This window comes from Antechinus flavipes, chromosome 5 (genome assembly GCF_016432865.1).
Source record: "Antechinus flavipes isolate AdamAnt ecotype Samford, QLD, Australia chromosome 5, AdamAnt_v2, whole genome shotgun sequence".
Lineage (NCBI taxonomy): Eukaryota > Metazoa > Chordata > Mammalia > Dasyuromorphia > Dasyuridae > Antechinus > Antechinus flavipes.
The window spans coordinates 153,835,344-153,849,965 of NC_067402.1; the positions used below are offsets into that span (position 1 = coordinate 153,835,344).

The following is a 14,622-nucleotide window of genomic DNA, read 5'->3' on the forward strand; positions in this document are numbered from 1 at the left end:
TTCTGGGTAACTGATCATTTTATTAATTATAGCTAGGAGATAATAAAAGGGTAATCATTTGGCTTTCTCTCATAAACAAAAGATCCCTTATAGAGGTCTCCTGATGCTGCGATCAACTCTGATTGGTTAACAATTAATGAAAAAATGAATGTTATAATGAAGGTGGGTCTATTCTAAAGAGGACTGGGTATAATCACTCATGGACAAAGAGACTTGCCCAGACAACTCCAGCTTGGGGTATGGGGAGGTGGGAATCTTAAATAAAAGATTCTATCCTTCATCTAGTCAGTGAACAATAAATGATGGTGGTTTAAAAATTCCATCTAGATTAGATTCTCTTTGTAAGGTCTGTTTGAAATCCTAATGGCATCAAAAAAACATTTATCCCAAGGATTTGGGCAATCTCAAATTTCAAAAATGTCCTTCAAATAATGAGCAAATAACCTATAGATGAGGCTGATTTTCAAAGAGGAAATTGATAAGAGAAAATCTTAAACTCAACTAATTGTTGCTTATTAATAAAAGGGAAATAATCATTTCTCTCAGAAGTTGCATCCAGTAAATTAGCTAAGATGATAAAAGAAGAAAATAATGTTACAAGGACTTCTGGAGAATAGGCCTACTAACACAATATTGATAGAGTTGTGAAGAGAAAAGCATCTTGGAAAACAATTTGAATCACAAAAATTGTTGTGAAAATCACAAAAAAAAATGAAACAGAAAAACAAAGTAACTAATGACTAAAACAATATAAATGGAAACAAATGAAAAAGAAACTGAAAACTCTTTAATTAAAATACCAAACTTGCCTCTGGAGAGAAATTAAGAAAATTCATCTCTCTGTTCCTAGCAAAGTTGGGAGGGAAGGTGATGAGTGTTGAATATTTTATATGTTCTTGGAATGATTATTGGGTTGTATTGTTTTCCATGTTGTTTTTTCAGGGTTTGCATTTAAATACTTTTATCCTGTTTAAAAAAAATCATTATCACTGATTTTTTTTGTTTTTTTATATTACCATATTATCCCATGTATCCCTTTCCTCTCCTTGCAAAGAAATCATACATGCATAAGTCTATAATATACACATACATATATGTAATGTATGTATGTATAATCAAATGATGAAATATATACATGTACATAAATATACACATATATACACATATTATTTCACATTATTTGAACTTAATATCATCATAAAAATACTGAAATTGTCATTGTAAACAACATTATAAGATAGGTGCTATGGTCTTCATTTATTTGAGAAAATAGACTGAGAAAGTTTAAATTACTACCCAAGATAATAACACTGTAAGAGTCTGTGGCGGGATTCTAGTTTAGGACTTGTTGACATCAAATCCAGAATTATATCCACTAGATCTCTTTTTTAAACTGAAATAAATAGCATAATGAAGGTACTATTAATTAATTTGTTTCAGGGTACAGGCACTATGATAAGCATCATGGATGTAAAAGCGAAAAAAAATAGTTTATCATAATACTTATGCCTACATATTTATATAAATATGAAAATATGTATAATTATATATGTACATTATATATACACACATATTATAAAAATTCATATTTGAAATCTTAAATTTTCTTTGAAAACATTTTAAAACTTTCAACTTATTTCCTATAATTTGAGGAATCTACAAGAAAAAAAAATCACCTAAATTTGTTGGCAAGTTTTTTTTTTAATCTTTCCAATACATATATAACAATATATTAAATGAAGATGTACATAAAGTATTTCTCTGTACAATAACAAGAATGTAATTCCTTAAATTATTCTTTCCAAGTGACTCATCTTGGACTTTCCTCCTGTGCTTCTAGTTAGAAAACAATATGAATCAAACTATGAAATTTTCATGAATTGAATCTGCATAATTGGTGACAAGGCTTTAACTTATTTATAGCTTTCACTGAAATGGTAATAGTATCATCAAAGATAGCAACCTTGTATTTAGTTTCACCTTTTCAAAATATAGAAAAGAAAAGCTTCAGGAAATTCAAACAAAATGAGAAAGGTATTATAAGGAACTAAAAAGGTATCAACAAATAAAATTCACAAAACTATGTAATCATGCTTTCAATGTTTTAAATTAATATTGTTCAAATGGTAATGCAACATTTCTATTTACTATCAATGCAATTTCCATTCATTGATTTATCTACTTAAAATCATTATTTGATAATATGATATACAAAATGTTCAGAGGACATAGTTCCTGGGTAAGCAATAATTTTATTAATTGTACTAGCAATAATTAATAAAAGGGCTCAATGCCATTCTCAAATGCCAAAGATCCCATCATAGAACTTAACTGTTATATGCTCTTAGAAGAATGGATGTTCCTGAGAATGGCAATCAACTCTTACTGGTTGTTAACAAGTAATGAAAACATGAATATTATAAGAGGCAAACTTATTCTAATGAGAATCTGAAAGACTTGAATGATCATTCATTCTTGCTCAAAGAGATGTATCTATACCTATAACACTTTGCCTAGAGTATCTAAATAAAAGGAAAATCTGCTTTTACCCAAGGCCAGAATCTTATCAATTTTTATGCACACACACACACACACACACACACACACACACACACACACTTCTTTATTTTTTTAAAAAAGATGAGTTTTCCTGTTAGATCAGTCCCATTCAAAATTTCATCTCATTATGACTCCTGCAATTCAAAGGTTGCCTGAGTAACCTATAGGAGTTTATTTCTAAATGACCCTGGACAAAATCCTTAACTTTGTTTGCCTCAATTTCTCATTTATGAAGCAAGAAATTACAAACTACTCAAATAACTTTGCTAAGAAAACCCCAAATGGGGTTACATAGAGTGGGATGAGACTGAATGACAAAAGTATCAGTGTGCGAAATGCTATGGAGGCAGAATATACAAGATGTGGCAACAGATTCTATTTGGAGAGTAAAAAAGAATGGAAATTCAAAGATGACTCAAACTTAAAGCTTAGGTAACTAGGCAGATAGTTGTATAAAATAAATTAATAAATAAAAATAGCAAGCTGGTAGGATACAATGGTTTAGATAGGGTATATTTAGAGGAACTGTGAAATAATGGAAAAAAGAGCTAGCTTTCGAGTCAGGATGTAAAGGATTCAAGATTCTCTTTTGATGTACACTATCTTTTGATGTATACTATGTTAACATGAGAGTCAGGTAGTTCTCTAAGACTAACTTACAAAGAACTGATCAACATTTGTAGAAACCTCAGTGAAAGCAGAGGTCCAATTTAAAAAAAAAAAGTCCTATCTACATCAAGGTAACATCTTAATGATGAGTTATAGGTCCTACAGAAAAGGCCAATATAATCTCAGAAGCTTTGGATGACTAATAAGGCATGAAAAAAAGTTTGGAAAAATGAGATAAGTCTACTTGTCCCCTTGCACTCAACACACATTACCTACAACAAATACACACTGAGAAATATAGGCAGGGCATTGGTATTTCTTTAGATGTTATTCACTAAACATAATAACAATATGTGAAGTTATTTCAATGGAGTTTCAACATAGTGATAGCTAGATAGTCCTGGTCCTGGATCAAAAATAGCTTCACACACTAACTAGCTATGTGAGCTTGAGCAAGTCCTTTAACTTCTATTTGCCTCAATTTTCTCATTTATAAAATTGGGATGATAATAATAGCACCTTTTCCACTGTGAGGATAAAATGAGCTAATATATATGAAACACTTTGTAAACCTTAAAGTACTAGATAAATGTTAGATATTAAAATTGAAAGAAGGATATAGGCCACTATATAAAAAGATTGGTGAACTATAAAATCTAAATTTCAGGAATCACAACACTTATTTGATACAAAATTATCCTTGCCTAAAGTGACACAGACTCAATTGAATGCCATAGACTATATCCTGTTACTACTACTACCCCTACAAGAGGATGCCTCAGGCAAAGAGTATTCATGAGACAAATGGTCATAAGGTTAATTCCTTAGGTTCCTCTCTATATAGAGTTTTTCTGGCTATTCTCCTGCCTAACTCTCTAGGCTAATCATATTTCTGAAATCTTTTGGCTGAGACTTCTGTTCCTTCTCTCAGTTCCTGCCCTTTTTTCTACAAGGCATATTTCCTCCTTCTAGGCCAAATCTCCTTTAATAAGTGGCACAGGGCCCACACTCAACAATAATCAAAACATAGTCTTCCTTATTTTAATTTCAAGCACATTTTAATAATTATTATGGAAGAAATTTGCAACAAATAAATTGCTCCATGAATAACAAATAGCTTTGCAAAACTAAAGCTTATAAAACTCAACGAATCACAAATACTAAGTTTGGAGGGACATCAGAAGCTGACTTTTACTCCTTTACTTATAACATCACTTAAGCTGGGGAAGAAAGAACTAATACACTGATTCTTCTCATGCTCTTTTCTCCAAATGCTCTGGTCTATCAACACCCTTCCTAAATGTGGTTCTCTGAAAACAAAACACAATATTTCAGGTGTGGTTTGATCTAGACAGAATTGTTTTTCATTCATTTCAATTGTGTCTAACTGAACCCACTTGGGGTTCTGGTGACAAAGATACTAGGGTCTTTTACAATTTCCTTTTCCAGCTCATTTTACAGATGAGGAAATTGAGGCAAACAAGGTTAAATGATTTGCTATGGGTCACACAGCTAGAAAGTATATGAGGCTCGATTTGAAATCAAGACCTCCTGATTCCAAACCTGGAGCTCTGTTCCTCTGATACAGTAGAACTATCACTTTTTGCATTATGAATGATATACCTGCTCAATGCAGCCTGGAAAAGGTTAATTTATTCCAGACTACTATATCATACTGTTCAAACGCATTGAATTGGCAGTCAAGTGAAACCCTCAAATTGTTTCATAGGCATTGCTGTCTGTGTCCATCTCAATCCAACACTAAGGTTGATTTTGGTCTTTTCATTAAGAATCTCTACCAAATTTCATTCTATTAGATTGAACCCATGATTATATACTATTGAAATCTTCTGTATGACATATCATTTAAAATGTAACTTATACTTCTTAATCTTGTATCATTCATACATTCACTAAAAGTAATTTCTGTTGAATTTTACATGTTTATATTGGATTACTTTCTGGCTAGGAGAGGGGAAAGGGGGGAAAGGAGGAGAAAAATTTAGAACACAAGGTTGTGCAAGGGTGAAAGTTGAAAACTATCTTTGTGTGTATTTTGAAAAATAAAAAGCCATTGTTATTAAAAAAAAACAAAAAAGTAATTTCTATTATTTTATCTAAGTAGTCATTGTTGAATGTCAGAAAACCAAGGACAGATCCCTCTGATACTTAAATCCTCCTTCATTAGATACTAACACATTAACACACTTTCATTCCAAACATTAAACCAGTTTCAAGTTGACCTAGCTGTACTATCAATTAGCCTTCCTTTCTCTACCTTGACCCAAGAATAATATGAGTAATCTGTTGGAATCCTAAGTGTGTGCATCCACACTGTTGGTCTGATCTATTAATCACATGACCCTGTTAAACAAAAACAATTTCTGGGGGAAAAAACCATTGTAAAATATATTTGATAAAAGGCTCACAATTAAGATACATAAAGAACAAACACACAAGCATACAGCATTGAAACATATTTCGCCAATATATAAATAGCAAAGACATAATTGGTTTTCAAAAGAATTATAAAATATCAACATTATAAAAGATATATCATTAGTATCAAGAAAATCAAATATAAAGCCACTATGAAGTTTTAATTCACACCCAGGAAATAGGAACATGATTAAAGGGGGAAAAAAGTTAATGTTAGAGAAAGGCTGGCTACAAAAAGACAGATACATTTGCTTGTTTGTTGTTATTCCATTTGATTGTGATCTTCTTGGGGTAAGGAATGTCTTTTGCATCTTTTTGTATCCCAACCACTTAACATAGCACTTTGTACATAGTAGATATTTAATAAATGCTTATTGACTGATTGCTTCTACATGCACACTATGCTAATAACTCAGTTACTGGGCACTCCCAAATAAGCCAATATATTTTAGTATAACATTTGGTTTTTTGGTCCCAAAACAATGATTCAATCTGCTCAGTCACTGTATTTGATGGAGATTTCCCCCATGCCCTCACACAGAGAGAAACAAATAGAAGCTTATCACAATCATAATTTCATATATGTAATTAGATATTCCTTTGTCCTTCTTGCCATTGATGTCAAGATTTCGCTTTGCACTTCCCCACCCATTAGGCTTTCCACTTAGCAGTATAACATGGGACAATAAACATTTCAGTTTTGCTTATTGCTAAGGTAATTTGTCTGAGAAATATTATATAACTGTAATGTGCCATTGATCCATGCATTCCTTTTGAAAATATGTATTCCCTAAATTGACACTTCATATTTTCCAATTTTGTCTTTATAGACAGCAACAATTTATCTACTTTGGACCACATGTGTATGTGATCTAATGGTAATTATACATTCACCTGGTTTTGACCCACCCATAAAAGTTCCTTTCAATTTTTTGCATGTATTTAATTTAGTAAAAAAAAAAATCACTATAAATAAACTTCATCATATACACTGGCATTTCTGAATTTTGATACTTAGGATTCATGATAGTTTGAGCTGACCTCTTCAAAGGTGACCAACAAAATTCCTAGCATGTTGTAATTTATACTTTCATATTTTCTAAATATATATAGAGATATAATTTTTGTTTCTTATAATTGCTATAATTCCCTAGTTAACTGAAATTTTTTCCTATATACTCATAATTTTTTGGAAGGAGGGGAAATTATTCCTTTCCAGTGTTTCATCCTCGTATTGTATTTGAATATAGGTTTGTTAAATAAAATTATGTCAGAAATTCTAAGATAGACTTTGCAAGACAATCTGGAATTTTTATTCCGACTAGTTTGCTAAATAAGGGGTGTATGTGTGTGTGTGTGTGTGTGTGTCTGTGTCTGTGTGTCTGTGTGTGTGTGTATGTATGCATATGCACTTTGTATTCCTATATGCAGACATTCATCTGTATACCATATCACCTAGTCATATTCTCAGAAAAGCAAGGTTTCATGGCATATGAGAAAGCATTTTTATGAATTTTGACAAATCACTGAAAATTTATTTGAAAAATGCACTGTGAGATACTAAAACAGAAGACAAACAGTAAAACAGCATTATTATCATTCAAGATGACTACTTTTTGGGCAATTATAATACTTTGAATATAGGAATTAATTTCTAGCATCTTTTTTCCAAATATTATGTTTTCATTGTTCTTCACACTTCTGAGGAACTGTGTAATTGTGAAGTTATAATAAGATGACATATAACTTATAAGTAAAATTTGTTTTTCTAATGTACAGGTCTGATCATGTCACCTTTCCCCCACTCTCATTTAATAAATTCCAATTGTTCTATTAACTACAGGATTAAATGTAACATTCTCTGTTTAGCTTTTAAACCCTTAATAATATAGGTCCTACCTACCCCATTCCATTCTTCCTACATCTTCGACCCTGGCCCTGTACCCTTAAAACTGTACCCTTAGATATAAACAAGTAGTATGACATAAAACAAAAGTTTCCTATATTTAGATACTAAAGTAAATAAACATTTTAACTAGATCACATAAAACTTACTCAGCTGTCAGAACAACTAATGATCTATCCAGATGAAGCATGCCATCAATTTTGCCCATTTCAGTTCTCCCTGTGAGTTAGTATTTTGATTGTAACTTACATCTCGAAGCTGAGTCACTCCACTTGCTGTCCTTGCCAGTGTGACAAGTTCATCTTGCATTTTATCCACCCATGACTTGATGCTGCGGAGGAGATGAGAAAAGAGAAAGAATGTCCCATAAGATCAATGGCAATTGACTTTGAAGATTACAAATACAAATAGAAGTTGACAGTTTATACTTATGTGACAGATCAATTCTGAAGTCCCCTTGATAAAGGAAGGAATCTATTTTCAATAGACTCTTTTCCCTCTTTGCTTCCTTTACCATCCCCTTTAATTACCTAAGTGTTTGTTTATTTTTTTGTTTGTAGATTATCCTGTGAAGGTTCAAAAATAGCTCAGATCAATGAGGTCTGGGGAATAGCTTAGAATCACAAAATCATAGGATTTTGAAGAGAGAAAGGGATCTTAGGTATCATATAATCCAACCTAGTAGATAGAACCTTGGGCCTGGAAACCAAAGTTAAAATCTGACACTTATGAGCTATGTGACTCTGTGCAAGTCATTTCACCTTGTTTGCCTCAGTTTCTTCATCTGTAACAGGAGCCGAAAAAAGGAAATGGCACATCACTGCAGTATTTCTTCCAAGAAAACCTCAAATGGGGTCATAAAGAAATAACTGAATAACAGAGGTATTATGAGGATCAAACAATAAAATATATTTGTAATATGCTAATATAATAAGCATTCAATAAAATGCTTCTTTCCTTCTCCCTTAATTTTCCAGATGAGAAACTAGGATTATTTTAATAGATTTGGTCAAGGTTATATGGCAAATGTGAAAATTGGAGAAGTAGAACTTAAATCTAGTGATTTTTAAGACACACAGAAAAAGAAAACAAATTCTTGTCTGCTTAATATTTATTATGAGTCCACAATGTTCTAGACATTGCACAAAATTTATCAAATGACCATTCATTTTCTTTCAGCAAAAATTTAAAAGCAAAAGATGTGATAGGTATCGTAAGCTGTACTTAGTACTTAGCCTCCTGGATCAAAGAACTATAAGAATCCAAGTCCCAGTCATTGCTCTTCGATGAAGTGGAAGTATTATCTTGTTGTACAAGCTTCTTATTTTTTTCTAACCTTGCTGACCTTCTAGCTCATTAATCTCTAAGATGGGAATAATGTCTACTTCACAGAATTGGCATGAGAATGCATTTTTAAAATATGCTATATGAAACTTCTTCGAGAAATAAATTAAATGTTACCAAAAATATGAAGTACTGCTATAATTATTATTATTACAAATTTACATGTCTGCAAGTATTGTAGTGAGGTATGTAGCATTGGGCTTATAATACACCCACACCCACACTTAAGAAAAATGTTCAGTAATCTACAAAAATTAATTTCCCAACATCAAGACATTTTTCTTCTTCAACTTTACATATTTTAGGAGAAAACTAGCAACAGCATTGGTGTCATTGGTGACATCAGTGGTCCTATAAGTTTTCTCACTTAAATATACAGAATATTACATTTTCATGTCCATTTTCTCCCTAAAATGCAGTATATTCTTGATGAATTTGAAATTAATTCTATTTTATATTAATTTATACCAATTTTTATATCAATATCAATAGCTTTTCTTTTTATTTCAAAAGATTATGACTAAAATTTTACTTCCACTCCCAAGTACATGGTAGCTGCATGTAGTAAGATAACAAAAGGCAAGGGAATGAATTCTGGAATTAAGTATTTTTTGTGCATGATCCATATATAGATAAATAAGCAGAAAAATATAAAGGCAATACTAGCCCTCTCTTCAAACAGGTAAAAGTTTTAAGGGAAAAAAAAAGAATTCCTGGAGAAATTAACCAGTAAAAATTTAAAAACAAATATCTCCCCAAATTTTAAATGCCAACAGAAAAGAGCATAAGGGTGAAATTAGAAAAGAAAAAATGCCTGAAAATAAGCACAAATTAAGTAAAGCATAAAAATAGTAAAACTTGGAGATGAATTAACAAAATTAGGAAAAGGAACATGATTTATTAGTGACAATGATACATAAACATATTAGCAGAAAAGCAGGTAGAAATCAAAGAAACCAAAATTAAGAACATTGCAGAATGAAAAGATTATGAAAAAAGAAAAGTGAAATGAAAAAGCTGGAAGAATTAAAAAGAAGCATGTTCATAATTTTAATATGCTACAATAGTATTCATAATGATTGATACAGTCTGTCCCAACCATATTATAAGCATAAATCCATATGCCTAGCACACTTTTCTTAAGAAAAGAAAGTTTGCCTATTTTTAATCAAAATAAATATAATTCATAAATCTATAAAATGAAAGAGAGATGGAGACAAAGTTGGAATCATCTCAGATTAGATTCATAAAGGCACCAGATTCCTATGTACCCCCTTAAAATTCTTACAACAATAAATTATATGGCATGCTTAAACATGTACATGAAATCTTGTTTCTCCAGATCAAATCTATTTGGTCAGAGAATAACCTCAAGTTGACTAAGCTCTTATGCACTTCCCAGGATTATGAAGGAAGGAAGAATTTTTGAAATTCATTTAGTTAGAAAATCAAGAAGCTAAACAGGTTTGTAGAGAAATGAATTTGAATGAGGTCTAAATTTTGATCAATACAAAACTTGATCAATCATCAGTCATCTTGATTTTTGTCCTGTCGTTGGAATTCAATGAAGAGTAAGGCTGATGGTTTTGTGCAATTCTGCCTCATTTAAATCCAATTCATATTCAAGTCAAAACATCACCTGTAATGTCATTGGTCCTTCTTCAAAAATGAAGGATGAGCAACAAAACAAAAGTAATCAATATAAGGCCTAATCAAAATGTTTTATCTGAAACTTAGTTAGTTCTTACTTAGAAATCTATCACTACCAACATTCATTGAAGTGTCATTATTTTGCCTGAAAAGCAATTGTGGAACCTTCTTTGTCAAAAATTTCCTTTGAAAAAAGGAAATATGATTACAAAGTAAAGGTAGCAAGCATATTGTAAAGTAACATGATAGGGATCATCCGAGTTCAAAAATCCATACTAGTTCTAACCTTCATTAATAAATACCGATCTTAGAAGAGCATCATATGATATAAATTCAAGACTACTCTGCAATAAGTAAAATAAGTGACCTTTAACATAATATATTTTATTTCTCTTAGAATTTCTGAACTTTGTAAAAAACAAGAGCTTTTGACTATACTGGGTATCATCACAAGCTTTAACATTCCATAATTTTATTTTATTTTAGTTATATGCATAATTGTTATACATACAACTACATATATAGATAATTGTGGGCTATATATGCCTCATGCACCTCAAATATTGAAATAGTAGAAGGGGATAAGTCATTTTAAATAAAATGGCTTTAAGGATCACTGTGAACCATAATCTCATTGGTTTTTAAACTACAATATAAATATAATTTAAAGTATAATATAAAACATATAATGATTTCACTCTCTAGGCTTTTCACATAAAATCATAATCCTTCACAAAATTCCCAGGGAATTTTTTTTAATTCTGCATAAACTTTAATTATTTCAATTTTTTAAAAAAATGTATACAAATCCCAAGGTTATCTTTCAGAATTAAAAGATGATAGAGAATGATATTGGTTCCACAACTATTCCCAAAATATTTTACGTGATGCCACATAAAGAGGCAAATACATATGCACACATTACCATTATCTCCTTCCTAACATTATTTTATGCTACCTTATATATACTTCATATTTACTTGTATACATAAAACATATACATGTATACATAAAAGCTCCATATCCTTTTGAGTGGAAGTATTTGAGTTCATAGAGAGTAGGAGCTATTTTAATTTTGTCTTTATATTCACAGCAAACAGCACAGTGCCTTATACATCAAAAATACATAACTGTCTGTTATACATATACTGTATATAATATAGACTATGTATTTATTTGTAAATATCCATGTGCATTGAGACTTTTTAATGAATAGTATAAAAATTTTGTGACAAAGTATTTTCATATAGCTATATCTTTACAGGTAAGTTTGTGAATAATGGGTTTGATCTCTAACTCATAAAAACTCAATATCACCTATCACTGATCTCAATAATTAGTTTCCATTCCTGACATCTTTGATTAACAAAGGGAAACTTCAAAATATAAAGTATTTTGTATTTCTTGAAAACCATCTCTCATAGAAGACATTTATACTGAAGTCAATATTATTTTCTTCATTCAGAAGTGTAGCCTATGGAAACATGAAATGGCAGATAATCCTAACCCTATAAATGTCAACTTTTATATCCAAGTCACACAGAAATCTTGTTTTATACACAAATCTTGTTTTAAAAACAAGAGCTCTTAAAAACCATGAGTCCAGCAGAAATCTGTATATCTCAAATGCCAAAGCTATGATTTGTTTAAAAAGAGAAAAGAATAACTTATTAAGTAAAAAAAACAAACAAACAAACAAAAAACTTTCCTGCTTTACAATCTTGCTTAAATTATAGTTTTATATACACATGTACATGTATGTATGTATACATATATATATATATATATATATATATATATATATATAATAAAAATAAAAACATGAAGACAATATATGCTCTTGGAAGATAATATGGCCATTATTTTTCTTTCCTGTTCCATAAATGAAAATATAGGAGGCTATATTGTTGATGAAGAAGACATAACTGTACATCCCATTTTTCAAGATGCTTGGGACAAGGTGTCACAGTAGAGTTCTGGATCTGGACTTGGGGAGACCCAAATTCAAATCCAGACTCAGATACCTCTCTGTGTAACTCTGGGCAAATTACTCAATGTCTATCTGCCTTCCTTTCTTTAACTGTAAAATGAGGATAATATGAGTTAATGCACAGAATTGCTATGGGATTTACAAGAAATATTTGTAAAATGTTTAATACAATATAGAGCACTTGGTAGGTCCTTAATAAGTATTTTCCCCCTCTCCTCATGTCCTGTTCAGTAGGAGAAATTTTCTTTTATGTGAAGATATCAAGCAAGCACTCTTACTGAATGAGGAAATTGTTCAGTAGGAGAAATTTTCTTTTATGTGAAGATATCAAGCAAGCACTCTTACTGAATGAGGAAATTGTCAACAGAGATCTCCACACACGATCTACCTCAATGACTGCTGGTCTTTTCTTGGGAAAATTCCTTATGAGCTAGAAGACCTCAGGAAATATCTGAAGGAACTCTTAATCTATGACATATATAATCACAGATTCTTGCAGTTCATATGTTTGACCCATAGTGGTTGTATAGAAGAAGATTGAAAGAAATGCAAAATATGTACATTACTGACCTTTGAAAACAGAACTTAGTGTCAGGGATGAAAAAAGAAGACAGAGAAAAATAGGTGTCTTTGTTCATCTGAAATAGAGGGCAGAGCCCTCCAATAAAAATACTCAGAATTAGGCTTACCAAGTCTTCTGCTTATGGCGGGCACTGTTGCTCATTGTTGAAGGTTATTGTTGTTTAATCATTGTGACAACAATGGACAGTAGCCTGCTAGGCCCTTCTCCACTATTTTTTAGAATCTAAGTTCACGTTCCTCATTTTTATGATGCTATCTATCCATTTCATCCTCTGCTATTCCCTTTTTCTTTTATCTTTAATCTTTCCCATCATGAGTCTTTTCCAATGAATTCTGTTTTCTCATTAGGTGGCCAAAGTAGTTAAGCTTCAGCTTTAGAGTTTGATCTTCCCATGACTAATGTGATTTATTTTTTTTTAAGTATTGAGTAATTTGAACTCTTTACAGTCTAAAAACTCTCAAGTCTTCTTTAGAACCATAATTTGAAAGTATCAGTTCTGTAGCTCTCAGTTTTCCTTATAGTCCAACTCTCACAGCCATACATTGCTATTGGAAGAACCAGAGTTTTAAATATACAGATGTTTGTTGGCAAGGTGATGTCTCTGATTTTTAGCCTGCTGTCCAAATTTGCCACAGCTTTCCTTCCAAGGAGCAAGTATCTTAATTTCAAGGCTGAAGTTGGCTTCAGCAATGACATTTGAACCCAAGAATATAAAATCTGACACTGCTTCCATTTCTACTCTCTATTTGCCATGAAGTGATGGGATCAGTTGCCAAAATTTTAGTTTTAGTTTTTTTTTTTTTATGTTAAGTTTCAAGCTAGCTTTTACACTTATTTGACCCTTATCAAGAGGCTTTATAATTTTTAATTCCTCTTTACCTTCTGCTATCAGAGTGGTATAGTTTGAATATCAGATTGTTGGTATTTCTCTTGGCATCCTTAATTCCCACTCTGGATTCCTCTGACCTGGCATTTTGCATGATGAGCTCTACGTATAAGTTAAATAGGTAAGTAACAATATATAGTCTTATATTACTCCTTTTCCAGTCTTAAACCAATCAGTTGTTCAATGTTTGATTCTGACTGTTGCTCCTTGACCTACATACAGGTTCCTTGGGAGACAAGTAAGATGATCTGATATTCCATTTGTTTGAGGACTTATTACATTTTGTTGTGATCCATAAAGTCAAAGGCTTTATAGTAGTCAACAAATCAGAAGTAGATTTTTGCCCCTGAAATTCCCTTTCTTTTCCATATTCTAGTGGATGCTGACAACTTATTCTTTAGTTCCTCTGTCTTTTTGAAAATCAACCTGCTCTTCTGGTAATTCTTAGTTCACATATTGCTGGAGTAAAGTCTGCAGCTTTCTGGTATGTGAAATATGTGCAAATGTGGTAATTTGAACATTTTTTGGCACTGCCCTTTTTTAGAATATTTTTAGAATTGGGATATAATTGATCTTTTCCAATCCAGTGGCCACCAATGAGTTTTTCAAATTTGCTGGCATCTTGAGTGTAGCACTTTAAGAGCACCATGTTTTAG

The 14,622-nt window shown here is 31.5% G+C and overlaps 1 protein-coding gene across 4 annotated transcripts in view; it reads right to left on the bottom strand.

Moving 5' to 3' along the window:
* Window positions 1-14,622, bottom strand: part of CACNA2D1 (calcium voltage-gated channel auxiliary subunit alpha2delta 1) — a 688,069-nt gene that overhangs the window by 556,326 nt on the left and 117,121 nt on the right. For all 4 annotated transcript variants that reach the window (XM_051961631.1, XM_051961630.1, XM_051961629.1 and 1 more), the window contains exon 2: window positions 7,763-7,844. In XM_051961631.1, coding sequence (XP_051817591.1) covers window positions 7,763-7,844 — 82 coding nt within the window. The remainder of the gene's footprint in view (window positions 1-7,762; window positions 7,845-14,622) is intronic.